The following is a 21,895-nucleotide window of genomic DNA, read 5'->3' on the forward strand; positions in this document are numbered from 1 at the left end:
AGAGGAGGGGGTCCCGCAGAGTAGAGGAGGGGGTCCCGCAGAGTAGAGTAGGGGGTCCGCAGAGCAGAAGAGGGGGTACCGCAGAGCAGAGGAGGGGGTCCTGCAGAGTACTGGCGGGGGTGTAGCACAGTAGAGGAGGGGGTCCCGCAGAGTAGAGGAGGGGGTCCGCAGAGTAGAGGAGGGGGTCCGCAGAGTAGAGGAGGGGGTCCCGCAGAGTAGAGGAGGGGGTCCCGCAGAGTAGAGGAGGGGGTCCCGCAGAGTAGAGGAGGGGGTCCCGCAGAGTAGAGGAGGGGGTCCCGCAGAGTAGAGGAGGAGGTCCCGCAGAGTACCGGCGGGGTGTAGCACAGTAGAGGAGGGGGTCCCGCAGAGTAGAGGAGGGGGTCCCGCAGAGTAGAAGGTCCCGCAGGGTAGAGGAGGGGTCCCTTAGAGTAGAGGAGGGGGTCCCTTAGAGTAGAGGAGGGGGTCCCTTAGAGTAGAGGAGGGGGTCCCTTAGAGTAGAGGAGGAGGTCCCTTAGAGTAGAGGAGGAGGTCCCTTAGAGTAGAGGAGGGGGTCCTGCAGAGTACCGACGGGGGTGTAGCACAGTAGAGGAGGGGGTCTCGCAGAGTAGAGGAGGGGGTCCGCAGAGTAGAGGAGGAGGTCCCGCAGAGTAGAGGAGGGGGTCCCGCAGAGTAGAGGAGGGGGTCCCGCAGAGTAGAGGAGGAGGTCCCGCAGAGTAGAGGAGGGGGTCCGCAGAGTAGTCCCGCAGAGTAGAGGAGGAGGTCCCGCAGAGTAGAGGAGGAGGTCCCGCAGAGTAGTCCCGCAGAGTAGAGGAGGGGGTCCCGCAGAGTAGAGGAGGGGGTCCCGCAGAGTAGAGGAGGAGGTCCCGCAGAGTACCGGCGGGGGTGTAGCACAGTAGAGGAGGAGGTCCCGCAGAGTAGAGGAGGAGGTCCCGCAGAGTAGAGGAGGGGGTCCTGCAGAGTACCGGCGGGGTGTAGCACAGTAGAGGAGGGGGTCCCGCAGAGTAGAGGAGGGGGTCCCGCAGAGTAGAAGGTCCCGCAGGGTAGAGGAGGGGTCCCGCAGAGTAGAGGAGGGGGTCCCGCAGAGTACCGGCGGGGGTGTAGCACAGTAGAGGAGGAGGTCCCGCAGAGTAGAGGAGGGGGTCCCGCAGAGTAGAAGGTCCCGCAGAGTAGAGGAGGGGGTCCCGCAGAGTAGAGGAGGGGGTCCCGCAGAGTAGAGGAGGGGGTCCCGCAGAGTAGAGGAGGGGGTCCCGCAGAGTAGAGTAGGGGGTCCGCAGAGCAGAGGAGGGGGTACCGCAGAGCAGAGGAGGGGGTCCTGCAGAGTACTGGCGGGGGTGTAGCACAGTAGAGGAGGGGGTCCCGCAGAGTAGAGGAGGGGGTCCGCAGAGTAGAGGAGGGGGTCCGCAGAGTAGAGGAGGGGGTCCGCAGAGTAGAGGAGGGGGTCCCGCAGAGTAGAGGAGGGGGTCCCGCAGAGTAGAGGAGGGGGTCCCGCAGAGTAGAGGAGGGGGTCCCGCAGAGTAGAGGAGGGGGTCCCGCAGAGTAGAGGAGGAGGTCCCGCAGAGTACCGGCGGTGTGTAGCACAGTAGAGGAGGGGGTCCCGCAGAGTAGAGGAGGGGGTCCCGCAGAGTAGAAGGTCCCGCAGGGTAGAGGAGGGGTCCCTTAGAGTAGAGGAGGGGGTCCCTTAGAGTAGAGGAGGGGGTCCCTTAGAGTAGAGGAGGAGGTCCCTTAGAGTAGAGGAGGGGGTCCTGCAGAGTACCGACGGGGGTGTAGCACAGTAGAGGAGGGGGTCTCGCAGAGTAGAGGAGGGGGTCCCGCAGAGTAGAGGAGGGGGTCCCGCAGAGTAGAGGAGGGGGTCCCGCAGAGTAGAAGGTCCTGCAGAGTAGAGGAGGGGTCCCGCAGAGTAGAAGGTCCCGCAGGGTAGAGGAGGGGGTCCCTTAGAGTAGAGGAGGGGGTCCCTTAGAGTAGAGGAGGGGGTCCCTTAGAGTAGAGGAGGAGGTCCCTTAGAGTAGAGGAGGAGGTCCCTTAGAGTAGAGGAGGGGGTCCTGCAGAGTACCGGCGGGGGTGTAGCACAGTAGAGGAGGGGGTCTCGCAGAGTAGAGGAGGGGGTCCCGCAGAGTAGAAGGTCCCGCAGAGTAGAGGAGGGGGTCCCGCAGAGTAGAAGGTCCTGCAGAGTAGAGGAGGGGTCCCGCAGAGTAGAGAAGAAGGCCCCGCAGAGTAGAGGAGGGGTCCTGCAGAGTAGAAGGCCCCGCAGAGTAGAGGAGGGGTCCCGCAGAGTAGAGGAGGAGGTCCCGCAGAGTAGAGGAGGGGTCCCGCAGAGTAGAGGAGGGGTCCCGCAGAGTAGAGGAGGGGTCCCGCAGAGTAGAAGGTCCCGCAGAGTAGAGGAGGGGGTCCCGCAGAGTAGAAGGTCCCGCAGAGTAGAGGAGGGGGTCCCGCAGAGTAGAGGAGGGGGTCCCGCAGAGTAGAAGGTCTCGCAGAGTAGAGGAGGGGTCCCGCAGAGTAGAAGGTCCCGCAGAGGTCCCGCAGAGTAGAAGGTCCCGCAGAGTAGAGGAGGGGGTCCCGCAGAGTAGAGGAGGGGGTCCCGCAGAGTAGAGGAGGGGTCCCGCAGAGTAGAGGGTCCCGCAGAGTAGAGGAGGGGTCCCGCAGAGTAGAAGGTCCCGCAGAGTAGAGGAGGGGTCCCGCAGAGTAGAAGGTCCCGCAGAGTAGAGGAGGGGGCTGACAGAGTGAAGTTCCTTTTTATTAAGGGTGATAATGGCAAATGTTTCTATTTCTAAGGTTCCTGTGAGGAATTGGAGGTCCGTCCTGTGGAAAGTCTCTCTTCCTTGTTCTATGATGAAGTCCCCGGAGGTGCCACACACAAGATGGCCGCCGGGGGCGGACGTTCTCTGCCTCCTCACACAGGCGGGATAGACATGGCTCTGTGTAAAGGGAAGTGATTCCATGTGATGGAGTTATTCATTAGGTGGTGTGTATGAGAGGAGCCGGGCCCTGTACACCGGACACCATGTCCATAGAGGACGTCTTCCTCTACCAAGTCCCCGCCGCCGTCATGTGTAACTTCTATGAGGTGATGGACTCTCTGGAGGACTCTGACTGGAAGAAGTTCGGTGAGTGATGACAGCTGACAGAGGAGGGGGAGGGGAGACATATATGTGAGGGAACAGATGATGAGGGCCTGAAAGAGGGTGAGGAGGGACAGATGACTGAGGAGTGATGAAGGTCATATGGTGATGATGAAGAAGAGAGACAGCTGATGAAGGGACAGATAATTGAGGAGTGAAGAGGGACAGATGATGAGGGGAGTGAAGAGGGACAGATGATGAGGGGGGGGGTGAGGAGGGACAGATGATGAGGGGGGGGTGAGGAGGGACAGATGATGAGGGGGGGTGAGGAGGGACAGGTGAGGAGGGACAGATGATGAGGGGGGGTGAGGAGGGACAGATGATGAGGGGGGTGAGGAGGGACAGATGATGAGGGGGGGTGAGGAGGGACAGATGATGAGGGGGGTGAGGATGGACAGATGATGAGGGGGGTGAGGAGGGACAGATGATGATGAAGGGGATTGAGGAGGGACAGATGATGATGAAGGGGACTGAGGAGGGACAGATGATGATGAAGGGGACTGAGGAGGGACAGATGATGATGAAGGGGACTGAGGAGGGACAGATGATGAGAGGGGTGAGGAGGGACAGATGATGATGATGGGGGTGAGGAGGGACAGATGATGGGGGTGAGGAGGGACAGATGATGAGGGGTGAGGAGGGACAGATGATGAGGGGTGAGGAGGGACGGATGATGATGAGGGGGGGTGAGGAGGGACAGATGATGATGAGGGGGGTGAGGAGAGACAAATGATGTTGGGGGGTGAGGAGAGACAAATGATGATGGGGGGGGTGAGGAGGGACAGATGATGATGAGGGGGGGTGAGGAGGGACAGATGATGATGATGAGGGGGGGTGAGGAGGGACAGATGATGATGAGGGGGGTGAGGAGAGACAAATGATGATGGGGGGGGTGAGGAGAGACAAATGATGATGGGGGGGTGAGGAGAGACAAATGATGATGGGGGGGGGGTGAGGAGGGACAGATGATGATGATGGGGGGGGTGAGGAGGGACAGATGATGATGATGGGGGGGGTGAGGAGGGACAGATGATGATGAGGGGGGGGTGAGGAGGGACAGATGATGATGAGGGGGGGGTGAGGAGGGACAGATGATGATGAGGGGGGGGTGAGGAGGGACAGATGATGATGAGGGGGGGTGAGGAGGGACAGATGATGATGAGGTGGGGTGAGGAGAAACAAATGATGTTGGGGGGTGAGGAGAGACAAATGATGATGGGGGGGTGAGGAGGGACAAATGATGGGGGGGTGAGGAGGGACAAATGATGATGGGGGGGTGAGGAGGGACAGATGATGATGGGGGGTGAGGAGGGACAGATGATGATGATGATGAGGGGGGGGTGAGGAGGGACAGATGATGATGATGAGGGGGGGGTGAGGAGGGACAGATGATGATGATGAGGGGGGGGTGAGGAGGGACAGATGATGATGATGAGGGGGGGGTGAGGAGGGACTGATGATGAGGGGGGGGTGAGGAGGGACAGATGATGATGATGAGGGGGGGGTGAGGAGGGACAGATGATGATGATGAGGGGGGGTGAGGAGGGACAGATGATGATGATGAGGGGGGGGTGAGGAGGGACAGATGATGATGATGAGGGGGGGGTGAGGAGGGACAGATGATGATGATGATGAGGGGGGGGTGAGGAGGGACAGATGATGATGATGAGGGGGGGGTGAGGAGGGACAGATGATGATGATGAGGGGGGGGTGAGGAGGGACAGATGATGATGAGGGGGGGGTGAGGAGGGACAGATGATGATGAGGGGGGGGTGAGGAGGGACAGATGATGATGAGGGGGGGTGAGGAGGGACAGATGATGATGATGAGGGGGGGGGTGAGGAGGGACAGATGATGATGATGAGGGGGGGGGTGAGGAGGGACAGATGATGATGATGAGGGGGGGGTGAGGAGGGACAGATGATGATGATGAGGGGGGGGGTGAGGAGGGACAGATGATGATGATGAGGGGGGGGGGGGGGTGAGGAGGGACAGATGATGATGATGATGATGATGATGAGGGGGGGGTGAGGAGGGACAGATGATGATGATGATGATGAGGGGGGGTGAGGAGGGACAGATGATGAGGGGGGGTGAGGAGGGACAGATGATGATGATGATGAGGGGGGGTGAGGAGGGACAGATGATGATGATGATGATGAGGGGGGGTGAGGAGGGACAGATGATGATGATGATGAGGGGGGGTGAGGAGGGACAGATGATGATGATGAGGGGGGGTGAGGAGGGACAGATGATGGTGATGAGGGGGGGTGAGGAGGGACAGATGATGGTGATGAGGGGGGGTGAGGAGGGACAGATGATGATGAGGGGGGGTGAGGAGGGACAGATGATGATGAGGGGGGTGAGGAGGGCAGATGATGAGGGGGGGTGAGGAGGGACAGATGATGATGATGGGGGGGGGGGGGGGTTGAGGAAGGACAGCAGATGATTAGGGGGGGTGAGGAAGGACAGATGATGATGGGGTGAGGAGGGACAGATGATTGAGGAGTGATGAAGGTCATATGGTGATGATGAAGGGACAGATAACTGAGGAGTGAAGAGGGGCAGATAATGATGAGGGGGGCGAGGAGGGACAGATGATGGTGAGGGGGGGCGAGGAGGGACAGATGATGGTGAGGGGGGGTGAGGAGGGACAGATGACCGAGGAGTGATGAGGGACATATGGTGATAATGAAGGGACAGATAACTGAGGAGTGAAGAGGGACAGATGATGATGAGGAGACAGATGATTGAGGAGTGATGACCATGATGAGGAGGGACAGATGATGTGGGGTGAGGTAGAACAGATGAATGAGGATAATGAGGAGGGACAGATGATGTGGGGTGAGGTAGAACAGATGAATGAGGATAATGAGGAGGGACAGATGATGTGGGGTGAGGTAGAACAGATGAATGATGAGGAGGGACAGATGATGTGGGGTGAGCTAGAACAGATGAATGAGGATGATGAGGAGGGACAGATGATGTGGGTTGAGGTAGAACAGATGAATGAGGATAATGAGGAGGGACAGATGATGTGGGGTGAGGTAGAACAGATGAATGAGGATGATGAGGAGGGACAGATGATGTGGGGTGAGCTAGAACAGATGAATGAGGATGATGAGGAGGGACAGATGATGTGAGGTGAGGTAGAACAGATGAATGAGGATGATGAGGAGGGACAGATGATGTGTGGTGAGCTAGAACAGATGAATGAGGATGATGAGGAGGGACAGATGATGTGGGGTGAGGTAGAACAGATGAATGAGGAGGGACAGATGATGTGGGGTGAGGTAGAACAGATGAATGAGGAGGAGGATTGTTTCATGTGAGGATTTCTCGGGTGATCTGTGGCTTGTTTTAGTCATTTCAGTTTGTAGATGTCGGAATCTTCTGATAGTGACCGATGATCGATCGATGAGACATTTACAGCGGAATCGATGCTCATGGGGAAAAATAAAATGTTTGTTTTCCCTCTTCTGTGACGGTACAAATGTATTTACTTCTAGGCAGATTCCACCTATAAATTCACTTCTATACTGATTAGAAAATAAAGTGTAAATGTAATAATATTTTTTGCACTGGAACTTGCAGAGCCACCAGAGATTTTTTTTTCCCCTCTACTCCCCCTCAGCTCACGTAAACAAATTGGTGTAAAAAAACAAGCGTGAGTTTGGCTAGAGAAGAGTTCGGAGACGCCGGAGCTCATCTCTAAGGATGAGTGGATCACGGGTGCGATGCTCCGGCCCTCCGCAGACTATTCCTCCAGCTCAGGCTGACACCGAGTTGTGGGCTTTCAGTTATGGGCCTGGAGGAAATATCAGCAGACTATGAATGTGATCCTCACACTTTGAAAGCTACAAGTCCCCTGTCAGATGTTTTTTTTTTTTTTTTTTTCTTCACCATCTGTATCCCATTGGAGAGATATACATAGACTTCCTGTCCCATGGTCAAAACAGGAGGTGAAAGGAAATCCCTACAAATTATGGGAAACCCCTGGGGCTCCCCAGGTCACCAGAAATCGTGTCCCCATTGGAAGATTTCCCTTCTTTTTTTAACTTTTCTGGGCACAACTCAAAATTTGGGATTTTCTTTCACTTTAAGTGATAATGGTAAAGAGGGCGAACAGAGAGGATGAATCCCCCTAAACTGGGGGTACAGACAGCAATAAAAACTGACAGGTGTTCCAATCCCACTCCAAAACGAAAAAAAAAAAAAAGTTTTTGTCTTTAGTTCTACTTTTAACTATCTGGTGATCAGGTCATTGGTGGTGCTTCTTCTGAAGGAGTGACAGCATTCATTCTCCAGCAGTGAGATCCTTAAGAGTTGTCACACTTGGGGTAATTTACTAAAAGTAGAGAGTGCAAAATCTATAGCAGCTTCCAGGTTTTATTGTCATAAGCCTAACTGAAGAAGCTGATTGGCTACCATGCAGAGCTGCCCCAGATTTTGCACTCTCCAGTTTTAGTAAATCTCCCGTCCTGTGCAGCTCCTGTAGCCTTGTGTGATTATGTCCTTAACAATGCCTATCACATTATTCCCTGCTCACACCCCCCTCTCACCGTTCCACAGTCAGTGCGGACTACTCCCAGATTTAATCTTTGATTTATTAGTACACGTGGTTTCGATAAGTTATTGAATGGATGGATGATTAGTAATTATACCTGTTCGAGTTTCACAATACGTTGTGACTGTTGTTGTTGTTAACTGACACATGTTTCAGTTAAAACCCATCTGTGGGTAAAAAATGTCAGCATATGTAAACCCTCACTTTGTAAAACAACCCTTGTAGTTTAAAATAGAAATGTAAGGCAAGTGATCACATACCACACTGTTCTCAGCTCCGAGAGCTAGGGGAGGAAAAAACAGCAGCACACTGAACTTCCCAGTGAATGGCTGTGCAGGGGGGTGTGGCAGGACAAGTCTGATCATTGGAGGAGAATGTCAGGAAAGACCTACTAGAACAGCTTAACTTTTATTTGGGGTTAATCAGAGGCACTTTAAATGATGGCCCGGTGTGTACTGACTCCTATTTAACATGATTTTGAATGGGATTGCTTAACCACTTCAGCCCCGGAAGATTTTACCCCCCCCCCCCCAGTTTCTTGAGCCAGAAATCCGACAAAGGTGGCGTGCTTCCAAACGGGGTGCCTAGCCCAAAGTGCAGACCCAGCTCCCCCACACAAGGCACACCCCGGGAGGGTCAGGCCAGAGGACCCACTGAGGCCAGATGAGGAACTTTGAGTTCACTGCTGGAGCGAAAGGTCATAAGTCTAACAGGGTCTTTTTCTTCATCTGGCCTCAGCGGGTCCTCTGGCCTGACCCTCCCGGGTTGTGCGTTGTGTGGGGGGAGCTGGGTCAGCACTTTGGGCTAGGCACCCCCTTTTGGAGGCACACCACCTTTGTTGGATTTCTGGCTCAAGGAATTGGGAGCATCTTTTGCACTCATATGTTTTTAATCAGCACAATTTGAAAAGGCTGCCATCCCAATATATAACAAAGTATTCTTGCTTAATTATATCCCTGAAGAAGGAGAGACACACGTACTCCGAAACGCGTCGGGTGCAAGAACTACTAGCTCACTATTTGTATTATGCTATGATGACAGCATTGTAAACTTGTTCTAACACTTTGTTTTTTATACATGTTTTGTACATATCATATTGAATAAATATTTCAAATTCGAATAACATTTCCTAAAAAGTTCTTGTGCCTCTAAAGTCCACCACTAGGGGGTTTTGTTCTTTTCTTTACACAGTAATCAGTCCATTTTTATAGCACTGATCGCTGTATAAATGACAATGGTCCCAAAATAGTGTCCAAAGTGTCCGATGTGTCCGCTATAATTTCACAGTCACGATAAAAATCGCAGATCGCCGCCATTACTAATAAAAAAAAAAAAAAAAAAAAAAATAATAATGCCATAAAACTATCCCCTATTTTGTAGACTCTATAACTTTTGTGCAAACCAATCAATATACGCTTATTGCGATTGTTTTTACCAAAAATATGTAGAAGAATACATATCGGCCTAAACTGAGGAAAAAAAATGTGTTTTTATATATTTTTGGGGGATATTTATTATAGCAAAAAAATATTGCTTTTTTGTGTTTAGCGCAAAAAATAAAAACCGCAGAGGTGATCAAATACCACCAAAAGAAAGCTCTTTTTGTGGGAAAAAAGGACGTCGATTTTGTTCGGGTGTAACGTCGCACGACCGCGCAATTGTCAGGTAAAGCGATGCAGTGCCGAATTGCAAAAAGTGCTCTGGCCAGGAAGGGCGTAAAATCTTCCGGGGCTTTAGTAGTTAAAGTGGAGGGCCACCCTGAAAAAAAAAAAAAAAAAAAATTTAAACTTACCTAAACCCTTGTTGCTAGGCAGTCTTCCTATTCCGCGGCGTGTTCTGCTCCTCGGTGAGCGGCCCCGTTGTCTTCTGGGAACTGTGTATGTTCCCAGAGCACCACGGGGCCATTCACAGAGCGCCGCGCCGCTCGCGCCTGCACAGTAGGAAACTGGCAGTGAAGCCGCAAGGCTCCACTGCCTGTTTCCCTTACCTAGGATGGCGGTGCCGGGACCCGAGAGCCGAGGGACGGGTCGACCTCGGGCGGCCGACATTGCGGGCACCCAGGACAGGTAAGTACTTATTTAAAGTCAGCAGCTACAGTGTTTGTAGCTGCTGACTTTTATTTTTTTTTTACGGCCGGAATCCCGCTTTAAAGACTAAAAAAAGCCACTTCAATGCCTTTTTTATTTTTACCCTCAATACACATCAAAGCAAACCTCAGAGATTACTTACCCTGCAAAATATTCTTTTAGTGCTTTGAATAGCTTTCTCTGTTTCCTGTGCCGGTCATATACTGTATAGCAGATGTTTTACATTCCAATTTCAGACAGATACTGCTATGTAATGTAACTCTGGATTACCTAATCTGATTTTCACAGAGCTCGCTTTCTCTAATTTTCTGAGCAGAGCTGCAATTTGTCTTGCTTTGGGCAATAAAGTATAACCAAAGGCAAGATTTTTTTTTTTTTTCTTAGTTTCGGAGAGAGTGGAGATGGATTAGAACACCTATCGGTTTTCATTACTGTCCGTGCCCCATTGGGGAGGTTCCCCCTTTCTATTTGTCCTGCTTACCATTAAAAGTGAAAGAAAATACCAAATTTTGGGTTGTCTCCCCCAGAAAAGTAATAGGGGAACAGTGGTGGCTGGTGCTAAATATTTGGGGGGGGGGCGGCGTTCTGTTGAGAAGTGCCCGGGACGAACAGCGCATGTGCCGCCACGCATGCACCGCCACACATGCGCCATACGGAACAGCTGATTTTAGCATCAGCTGTTGAGACGGCGCCTGCGCACAATAGCCGAAAGATTTTTTTTTTTCTGTCAGATGGTGCCCCGCGCTCCCGTGGCGAGCTCATGTCGGTGAGGGGCGGATTTCTACATGTTGTGGGCGGATTTATAAATGATGGGCAGTTGGGGGTGGCATTTTTTTTTTTTTTTTTAAAGATGGCCAGTGCTGCAAAACAAAACCTTTTTATGCTAAATACGCCCTGCAAACCTGCCCATCAGTTGGCTAAACACGCCTCGCAAGCGTCCATAAAGAATAGCATAAGAAGTTTTGTTTTGTTGCACTGTCCATCGTTTATAAAGTCGCCCACAACATGTAGAAATCCGCCCCTCGCGACATGAACTCGCCACGGGAGCGCAGGGCACCATCTGACAGAAAAAAAAAAATGAACTCGCCACGGGAGCGCGGGACACAATCTGACAGGAAAAAAATCTTCTGTCGGCTATTGTGCGCAGGCGCTGTCTCACCGTCGCAGCAGCTGAGCGTAAAATCAGCTTTTGTGCTGTTCCATACGGGCACTTCTAGATAGCGGGCACTTCTCGACACAACACCAGCAAACTAACGCCACCCCTCACCTGGAGATAGATGGCGGACGGGAAGGCGGAGATTGTCGCAAGCCAATTAGAGCCTCAGGCTCTAATCGTGTGCTTATAAAAAAAAAAAAACCCCATTGGGATCCATGCGTCCGGGGCCCTGCATGTAGATTAGGGGCCAGGCGCATGGATTAGGGGGGCCATGTCCCTTATAAATGGGCCGCAACTGGAGGGGAAATCTTCCAATGGGGACACTAGTTCTGGTGACCTGGGGGAATCCGCAAGGGATTCGCCTTATCTGCAGGGATTTCGTTTCGCTTTCTGTTTGGCTATGGAACAGGAAGTGAAGGGAAATCCTCGCAAATGGACACAGATGGCAAAAAAAAAAAAAAAATAATATCTTGACGGGTTATAGCCCTCCCTTACTTTATTCAAAATGGGGGGGGGGGAAGTTTTGCCTATAGTTATACTAAGGCTGGCCATACATTATACAATTTTCTTGTACAACTTTCCTTTAGATTTACCATATAACATAAGATCAAACCTGAAAAAGTCAATTTGAATGCAGTAAGGCAGGCCCTTGTACTACATAGTTAAAGGTAAATCTAAATCTAAAGGAAATTGAATAGGAAAATTGTATAATGTATGGCCAGCCTTAGTGTCAATTTTTGTTTAGCCCTGCACATGATCTGGATGTGTCCTAGTGCTTAGGAATGTCACTATAATGGCTCATGTTCAGGGGCACAAAATATGCTGCGTTTGGATTCATAATGTGTATTATATTTTTTTTATGTGTCTGAACACAGCTGTATGTTGTGCTTTTGGGTTTATAAGCTCTAACGAGAAGGGCCCCCTGATCCTCTATTTATTTATATTTTAACTGTACTCTCTGCCTTCATGTTGTAAAGCGCTGTGAAAACTTGGTACTATATAAATCCTGTATAATAATAATAACAAGTTGTGTATGGACCGTATTTAAACATCTCCCGTCCGCGATATAGCCGAAAGACGACTAGAGCGAGAACCTAATTTGCCGGGAGGGCGTCCATAGACGTCCTCTCGAGCGGCCTGCGCGCCCCCTGCAGGACGTGCGCGGCGCCCTCTGTGATCAGCGAGTCTATAAGACTTGGCCCATCACATATCGGAGTAAAGGGTCGATCCTGACCCCTTACCACGTGATCAGTAAACAGAGCCGGTAATCGGCTATTTTTTTTTTTTCTCCTCGCGCTGGTAGCGGCGGCATCATTCCCGATCGTGGAGAGCCACCTGTCAGTGCCCACATTGTCACCTATCAGTGCCCACAGTGTCGCCTATAAAATACTACCCATCAGTGCCTATCAGTGTCGCCATATCAGTGTCTATCAGTGCAGCGTCATCAGCGAATATCAATGTAGGAGAAAAATTACCCGTTTGCAAAATTTTATAACAAACTATGAAACTTTTTTTTTTCAAAAATTTCTGTCTTTTTTTTTGATTTGTTTAGCAAAAAATAAAAACCCAGAGGTGATCAAATACCACCAAAAGAAAGCTCTATTTGTGTGAAAAAAATGATAAAAATGTAATTTGAGTACAGTTTAGCCTGACCGTGCAATTGTCATTCAAAGTGTGACAGCGCTGAAATCTAGGACATTAGGCGGTAGGAACTGCCTACTTTTCTTCTTTTACCTTGTATGAAGTCCTTATAAACCTGCATCTTCCAGATCAAAGACTTGGAGACACAAAGTAACAGTGTCTACCGATGCCCTTTCAGTACACCTCTATCCATGCTCACTTGCTGCCTTCTCACTTTGTCAGAACCCTGATTGGAAGGTCCATTCATCCCTATGGAAAGGAGGGTGTACACTGACTTGTTTCCGTCTACAACACCTATCACTGTGTCCGATTGAGTTTGCTAAATAAAAAAAAAAAAAAGACAGGGACTCCATCTACTGCTATTTAGGTGGATCGGATCGGAGGTAGACGTGTGTAAATGGACAGAGGTGTCCCTTTACTCCCATCTGCCCATACAGCAGAACGGGCTCTGTCCGTGTCCGCTCTGCAGAAACTGGGTGGACATAAATGTGTCCTTTGCCCGCTCTGCTCCAGTCAGCAGGGGATCAGTGAGCTGATCGAAACAGAATTCACCTCGTGTGAAAGGGGCCCCCCTTCCCCCCCACATGTGACAGTGCTCAGCCCAGAGTGGTCAGTTGCCAGGCCAGAACACCGTTGCGTAGAGGAGCCGGTGACATCATCTACCCTGGTAAATGCCAACACTGAAGCTCACCCAGCAGTGGGGGAGCGATTAGAGTCTGTAAGGCGACAATGTCACTTTGCCCCCACTTCCTGTCCAGTAAAATGTTGTCAGCAGGACAGGAAGTTAGGATACATTCCCCAAATGGAGCCCCAGAGAGTAGTAAAAACAAAACCGGTTCTAACCCTCCCCAATTCTATCCAGAACTAAGAATTAGGTTTTGGCTGGACATACAATTTAAAGAGGAACCGCGGTCTGCTTGCATAATTTGTATTAAAAACATCTTTGCCATTCTGAAGCTTCCCTCCAACCACTTTGCATATTCTTTTATATATACTGTGATTCTGTGCTTGCCAAATATGCTGCAGAAATCTCCCTCCCTCCACTGAGTCTGGCTGCAGCCATTTTAACTGTGGGCAGCTGAAGCTGCTGCCTGTTCACTTCCTGAATTTACACAGAGGCACACCTCCAGCTCTGCAGCTCTCATTGGCCCTCTGACCCATCCCCCCCCCCCCTCCCTTCCTGGCAAACTTTAACGAGAGTGAGAGTTGTGCATGTTCTCATAAGCCTAGGCTAATGACCAGACAAGAAACAGGAAGTGGGCTGTATAAGGGATTTACTGGCAGAAAAAAAACATATGTTTTACTATCCAAAGTTTAAAACAACAACAAGGGCAGAAGATTTAATAGATGGAAAGATGAAAAAAAACGACTGAAGGTCCACTTTAAAGCAACATATTTTGCAGCTTCTGTGATATGCACGGGCATGGTGACAACCCATGATGGCAAAATAACTTTTACAAAACCCATGCTTTAAAAAAACAGGCAGTTTCACACCTGTTACCCTTTTAGGGTTCACACTGCATGCCGATGCGGCTCCCAGCAGGGGTCCGGTGTGTCCCCGTTTACAGTTTTCAGGTCCGATTTCAGCCCGAATTTTGAATTCGGACCAAAAGACGTACAGGACCCCCTGTGCAAATTTGCATCGGAGCCGCATCGGCGATATGTGAACCGGTTCCATAGAGAGCCGCTCACAATCTCCTGCTATTGCCAATTGGATGCGGACAATAGTGTGGACCCGGTCTTACACAAATAATAACTACTGCTTTATAATTTATCCAGATTCAGTTCTGTTAACGGGTAGCTGAATAGGAAGTATTTGGGTGGCGATTAATCTTTATATATATGATGAGGAACTGTCTTGTATCTAACGAAGAATAATGCAATAAAAAAACAGAATGAGACGCCATCAAAATCCCTACCCATTTGTTGTGCCCTCCCCTAGGGATACCATTTTTTTTTTTTTTTTTACCGATTGTACTCTTTTAGTACTCGCCGATGCCAATTACCGATACCTACCGCAACTGTTTTGTTTTAACTTCAGCTGTCAGCAATGGTTCAAAGCATTGAAAAGTTATTTACAAATGAAATAAATTGATTTTCTTTTTTTTTTTTTATTTAGCGCTTTTTCAATGTGAAATGTGTAAATATATGTTAATATATATGAGTAAAAAAATATTCACTAACAAAGCAAACAAAAAAAAAAAAAAAAGTTCTAATTGTTTCTCGTTTATAAAATAGACATGAACAAAAGAAAAAAAGCAGGAAAATAATAATTAAATGGAGCAGAATAGGGAGTAAGTTAAGGCTGATTAGAGTAAATTAAGGGTTATTAGGGGGTTAAATAGAGGAACATTTTTTCATCCCTTTGATCTGCAGATGAAGAAACAAAGATACAAAAAGAAACATTGTTTATTTTTATTTTAGTGTTTATTTTTTTTGGCAGCTCCAATTACCGGATTTCTTTAAGGCCCCTTTCACACTGGGGCGGTGGGGGCGTCGGCGGTAAAACAGCGCTGCTGTACCGTCGTTCTTGCAGCGGTATTCGGCCACTAGCGGTGCAGTTTTAACCCCCGCTGGCGGCCGAAAAAGGGTTAAAATCCCTCGTACAGCGCAGCTAAAGCCGCGGTATAGCCACGCTGTCCCATTGATTTCAATGGGCAGGAGCGGTGAAGGAGCGGTGAATAACACCGCTCCAAAAAAGCGGTTTGCAGGACTTTTTTCACCGCCCTGCCTGCGCACCGCTTCAGTGTGAAAGCCCTCGGGCTTTCACACTGAACAAACAGCGGAGGCTGTTTAGGGGCGGTTTGCAGGCGGTATTTTTAGCGCAATACCGCCTGCAAACCGCCCCAGTGTGAAAGGGGTCTAACACAGATTAGATTGTAAGCTCCTTGAGGGTAGGGACTGATGTGAATGTACAATGTGTACAATGTAAAGCGCTGCGTAAATTGATGGCGCTATATAAGTACCTGAAATAAATAAAAATAAAAAATAAATAAATAACACAGGGGAGACCCACTGACAGCTCAAAGAACCGAACCTGAAAGTATCGGTTTCAGGTATCGGTGCATTTGCACGAGTACCGATATTAGTGCAAATACTCGGTATCGGCACCGATACTAGTATCGGTGGAACCCTCCCCTCCCCCCTTCCTGTTCCTTTTTATAGGACCTTTTATACGAAATCACAGTTGCACTTAAACCGATAATATAGGTTCAAGCCCCCCTCTCCACTTAACACTTGCAATGAATAACAATGCAGGGCTCAGAACTGAAAATCGTGGGGTGCAGCTTAGAGCAAGCCCAGTTTGGAAATTTCTTTACATTCTAAGCTGTCTGTACATTAGCTCAGGGACATAGGTTGAGCACAGCCTATTGTATTAGGGTGTGCACCCCAAATCTCACACACATGGTACCAATCACTGTGTTCCCCGCCCCCCTTCCGCCGCTCGCCCGGGCTCTCCCGTCCCAAGCAACCAGCCAGCACTTCCGCCGGCTAGCCGAAGCCCTGAATAAAGCCGATGCTTCATTCAGGTCCTGGATCTGGTAACCAGGAAGCGTTGTCATGAGATCACTTCCCGGGTCACTGGCTTCTTAAAGGCGTCAGTTTAAAAAAAAAAAAAAAAAAAAAGGAACATATTGAAAAACTCCGATCTTGACGTTTTGAATACTTTCAAGTGCAGAGGAGGGATTTGGTGTCTTATAGACCCCCGATCTCTCCATAAAGAGGACCTGTCACTGCCTATTACTGTCACAAGGGATGTTTACATTCCTTGTGACAGCAATAACAGTGATAAAGTAAAAGTACAGTGTAAAAGTAAAAAATTTAAATTTTACAGAATCTCTGCAGAGAATGTCGGCCTGGTTTTTTTTATATATAATTTCAGTTCCTCTTTAGATATTTTACAACCTGGGATTTATTTAGCAATCTCACATAGCCAAATTTTCTAAGAACAAGACGTAGTTCAAGGAGTTCCCCATATTGCAAAATGTATATATGTTCCAGATAAAGTGAAAAATGACATCACTGCATTCTACGCAAGACGCCCCCAATGAGCTGCTTTCTTTGGTCAACCCCTACAACCCCTACAGAGAAGTCATTAGAGTTATCAGAATATAGATCTCACTTAAATTATGGGATGTTGTGAAGTATTTTGGCCATTTAAAGGTGGATTCCTGGCAAACAGCTAAACTTTTGTACAAAGTTTGACTACTGAAGTGAGAATTTGAACAGCTTGCCAGACAGCAGAGGTTGGTGACATGACCTTCATCTACCATGGTTAAGCAATGCAGCCTGGTCACCTCTGTCTCCCCCAAATCTTTGATTTTGATTGAGACCAGCAGCAGGCCGATGAGTTCATCCCATTGTTCACTGTTTCAGCATGTGCCGACCCCCCTCCTTCCAGTCCCGGTGCTGATATGCCAGGAATGACGAGGCTGATTAGAAGGAGAATTCCGGTACTTGCATTCGCTGCAAAATACAGCTGCACGATTCTGGCCAAAATGAGAATCACAATTTTTTTGCTTTGGAAAAAAGATCACGATTCTCGCGGTGTAACATCATCTTTCACATTATACAAAAAAATGGGCTAACTTTACTGTTTAGTTTTTTTTTTTTATTAATTCATTGAAGTGTGTTTTTTCCCAAAAAAAATTGCGTTTAAAAGGCCGCTGTGCAAATATAGCGTGACATATAAAATAATGCAACAACTGCCATTTTATTCTCTAGGGTCTCTGCTAAAAGAAAATATATATAATGTTTGGGGTTGTAAGTAACTTTCTAGCAAAAAAAAAAAAAGAAAATGATTTTAACTTGTAAACAACAAATGACAGAAAAAGGTTTAGAGCCCTTTCACACTGGGGCGCTGGGGGGCAGTAGTGGTAAAGTGGCGCTTTACTGCTGTTATAGTGGCGCTTTTCCGCCAGTATTCGGGCGGGAGCGGGGCACTTTTAACCCCCTAGAAGGGGTTAAGAAGGGGTTGAAAGCGCCCGTGTAGCGCTTTGGCAGCGCTGCCCATGCATTCCAATGGGCAGGGGCGGTGGAGGAGCAGTGTATACACCACTTCTAAACCGCCCCTAAGGCACTGCTTGCAGGACCTTTTCTAACGTCCTGCAAGCCCACTGCCCCAGTGTGAAAGCTCGCGGGCTTTCACACTTGGGCTGCAGGGGAGGCAATTTTCAGGTGCTATTTTTAGCGCTAAAACGCCTGAAAAAACGCTCCAGTGTGAAAGGGGTCTTAGTCTTTAAAGCGGAGTTCAGCTTAAAAAAAAAAAAAAAAAAAAAAAAAAAAAGAAGAAAAGTCAGCAGCTACAAATACTACAGCTGCTGACTTTTGATAAACGGACACTTACCTGTCCCAGGGTCCAGCGATGCAGGGGATCGAAGCCCCGCTCGTCTCCCCCTCCTCTCTGCGGCGCTGGCTTTGTCACTGTGTGGCTTCACAGACGGGCACACACTGTGCGTGTGGCTTGCTGTGACTGGCCGCGCAATCATCTGGGACCTGCGATGTGTCCCAGATGATTGCCGAGAGGGAGGGGGAGAGAGGTGAACTTTCTTCCGGCGCCGCGATGCCCTGGGAAGAAGTGGGAGTTGGAACCCTCGAAAAAGAGGGTCCCCCCGCCCCCAAAAAACAAAAAAAAGACACGCCAAATGTGGCATGTCAGGGGGTCACCTTCCCTTAAAGCAGAAGTTCCACTTTTGGGTGGAGCTCCGCTTTAAGTGGTTAAACTTCCCTCATTTACAGACTGAAGTTCACCCCTTTTTGAAGTGTTACAATGTTTCTCCTTATCTCCCGATGTTGTGAAACTTGGCAGGCTGCCTGTTGTTTTTTTGTTTTTGTTTTTTGTTTTGTTTTTTTTTTTTTTTGTTTTTTTTTAGACAGCTGTCACCTGTGAGCAGAGAACTTTCCTTAGAATCGGGAAAATGCTTTGTTAAGATCGCAAGTATCGCGATCTGATTCTTTAACGATTAATCGCGCAGCTCTACTGTAAAATCTCCAGCTGGCTGAATTTTCCCCCTTTATTACACCAGATAGAATCACGTTCTTGGATACACAAAATATGGTCTCCAACCGCTTTCTTTTTTCACTGAAGCAAAACGGATAACTGCCAAGGCCTGGAAATTTCCATGAATTCCATACTATCCACTGAAAATGAAGTGTACTTGGCCTTTGCTTTGTGATAAACCGCTACTGTAGAAATGTTTCTCTTGGCAAGTGTCAGGCGGGTTGCTCTGGGTCGGGCTCTTTATGGGTAACCCTTGAGGGTGTCTGACATTGGAAGCAATTGTTTTCTGAAATGTTTTGTAAATGATTTGCGTCACTCGGCTAGAAAGGAGTGATTTAAAGTCGTATTAAACCCAAAAGCAAACATTTTATTATAGTGCAGCTTACCAATACTTACGCCTCATGTAGACTGCTGTTCCTAAATGTTTGTTTAGGAGCTTTTTGGTGTTTTTTTTTTTTTTAATTTTTTTTTTATTTTGCCAAAGCCCCTGAACTCCACTCAATAAAAGCCTACGTGTCCATGTACACACAGGCTTTTGTCAGAATTTAGGAGCAGTTAACCATCCCTTTCCTGAACGCAGAATGTATCAGTTTACATGGATGACACAAAACCACTCAACACTGATAGGGGTGATTAAAATGATCAGCTTTTATTCACGCAAAACCTTTATAATCAGTTAGGCTTCACTTTGTTAGTGTATCTAAATCTGCTAATACATTTTACACCATCCTCACCACACACAACACCCCCCCCCCCCCAATCAGGCTTACAACGGTGCTTCCTGTGCTCATTCCTCCAGAGTTGTGTCTCACTAGTATGGGACAGGAATGTGCGGTGAAAATTGTAAAAAATTTTAAAGCGTCTATGGAGATTTTTAAGTACTGAAGTTTGGCGCCATTCCACAAGTGTGCGCAATTTTAAAGCATGGCATGTATGTTAGGTATCTATTTACTCGGCGTAACATCATCTTTCACATTATACAAAAAAAAAAATCGGGTTATCTTTAGTGTGTGGTTTTTTTTTTCAAAAAATGCGTTTGAAAAATTGCTGCGCAAATACCATGTAAAGTTGCAACGACCACCACTTTATTCCCTAGGGTGTCTGCTAAAACAATATAAGGTTTGGGGGTTCTGAGTAATTTTCTAGCAAAAAAAAGGATGATTTTTTTACATGTAGGAGAGAAGTATCAGGATTGGCAAGGGGTTAATTACCATAAGTAAGTAATGTACAAATAATTATTATATTATTTTTAAGGTAATTTCCTATGTTTTCAAAAACCGTACTCAAGTAGGTGGCTTAATGGACAAATTACAGAAGTTTGAAGTTAAAACTTCCAACCAGTAATTTCACAGTAAATAGATAAATAATAAATTATCTTATAACATATATAGCATAATAATATATGATTTAGCGTGAATATAACAGTACCTTTTCAACAGAATTAGTTTCTCCCTCTGAAATATGTGAGAAAAGCATGGGATTGTGGGTAAATCTTATACTCATAAACCCATGTTTATTCCTTCTAGTTAAGAGGGCTGGAAGGGAGCATTTGTCTTTTAGACACATGACACTGTAGTGAGAGGCGGCGGGCGCTCTGTGACCGTGATTGTGACCGCGGGTCACGGAGCGGAAGAACGGGGAGATGCCTATGTAAACAAGGCATTTCCCCGTTCTGCCTTGTGACAAGACAGAGATCACTGCTCCCTGTCATTGGGAGCAGTGATCGCTGTCATGCGAGTTGTAGCTCAGCCCCCCCCCACCCACAGTTAGAATTGCTCCCTAGGACACACTTGACCCGTTGATCGCCCCCGAGTGTTTAACTCCTTCCCTGCAAGTGTCATTTGCACAGTAATCTGTGCATTTTTATAGCACTGATCGTTGTGTAAATGACAATGGTCCCAAAATAGTGTCAAAAGTGTCCGATGTGTCCGCCAGTCATGATTAAAAATCGTGGATTACTACTAAAAAAATAAAAAAAAAATTATACCAAAAATGCCATAAAACTATCCCCTATTTTGTAGACGCTATAACTTTTACACAAACCAATCAATATATTGCAATTTTTTTTTTTTTTTTACCAAAAATATGTAGAAGAATACATATCGGCCTAAACTGAGGAAAAAAAAATGTTATTTTATATATTTTTGGGGGATATTTTATTATAGTAAAAATTAAAAAATATTGCTTTTTTTTTTCAAAATCGTTGCTCTTTTTTTTCTTAATAGCGCAAAAAAAGAAAAACCGCAGAGGTGATCAAATACCACCAAAAGAAATCTCTTATTTGTGGGGAAAAAAAGGACGTCAACTTTTGTTTGGGAGCCATGTCGCACGACCGCGCAATTGTCAGTTAAAGCGGCGCAGTGCCGAATCGCAAAAAGTGCTCTGGTCTTTTGCCAGCCAAATCGTCCGGGGCTTAAGTGGTTACAGGAAAATATTTGAAACCGCTTTTTGTTCTGTATGCATAAACTTGAAAGGGTGTCCAACATCCTGCTGAGAGATGCCCCTATTGAAGAAGTGACAAATTGCGTGTACGGACTCTGCTTTGCTCAGTGGAGATCGCTCCGTTGATCCCCGCTGAGCCGGTGGATGACAGGTCTGTCTCCGCTCACTGTGCAGGGACGGACCTGTCAGAGTCCCGCTCTCCTCTATGGGGATTCGGATGGAAACGCGGACCGCCTGTCTGTTTTCTTCCAATCCGCCAGACGGATGGAAATTAGGAGCGATCAAAGGAAAAAACAATCAGCAGGAAGTTGGATAAACCTGATTACAAGTTAGTAACATTATACCACAACATAAAAATAAAAATAAAACGGGCATATAAATAACAAAATAGAGAACGACAAGTTTTCATAAACTGGGTAAGGGGAACGCAGGGAAGAATGTCTTGCTTCACTGCCAACATCTATAGGTGGTCCAGATTGGGAAGATGAGGGTGAATGAATTGGGTGTGGCTGCGCATGAATCCTTTGAAAACCGCGCTGAGATGGGAAAGGTGTAGATTGGTGAGGGGGGGGGGGGGGGTCCTGAGTATAGGTTCATGGCAGGTGTAGTGTCATGATACTGATGACTAGGCAGTGATTTTAGTAAAAGAGCCACTAGATGTATAAAAAAACCCAAACCCCATGGCTGAAATCTAGGAAATGGGCGTCTTTGTAAGCAGAAACTATGTACATAAGATATGCATATATATCACCCCTGACTTCAGTACAGGCATTCCCCGAGTTACGAACGGGTTAGGGACTGCCTGTTTGTTCTTAAGTCGGATTTGTTCGTAAGTCGGAAGCGCATGCGCATAACGGCCGAGACGTCGTTTTCCAATGTCTTCAG

The 21,895-nt window shown here is 47.9% G+C and overlaps 1 protein-coding gene across 2 annotated transcripts in view; it reads left to right on the forward strand.

The window, feature by feature from the left end:
- Positions 1–2,861: 2,861 nt before the first annotated feature.
- IRAK1 (interleukin 1 receptor associated kinase 1) overlaps positions 2,862–21,895 on the forward strand; it is a 144,134-nt gene continuing 125,100 nt past the window's right edge. The window contains exon 1 of one of the 2 annotated variants that reach the window (XM_073600246.1): positions 2,862–3,101. In XM_073600246.1, coding sequence (XP_073456347.1) covers positions 2,966–3,101 — 136 coding nt within the window. In that variant the 5' untranslated portion in view covers positions 2,862–2,965. The remainder of the gene's footprint in view (positions 3,102–21,895) is intronic. The other variant, XM_073600247.1, reaches the window with a different exon arrangement.

This window comes from Aquarana catesbeiana, linkage group LG09, assembly GCF_042186555.1.
Source record: "Aquarana catesbeiana isolate 2022-GZ linkage group LG09, ASM4218655v1, whole genome shotgun sequence".
Taxonomy (NCBI): domain Eukaryota; kingdom Metazoa; phylum Chordata; class Amphibia; order Anura; family Ranidae; genus Aquarana; species Aquarana catesbeiana.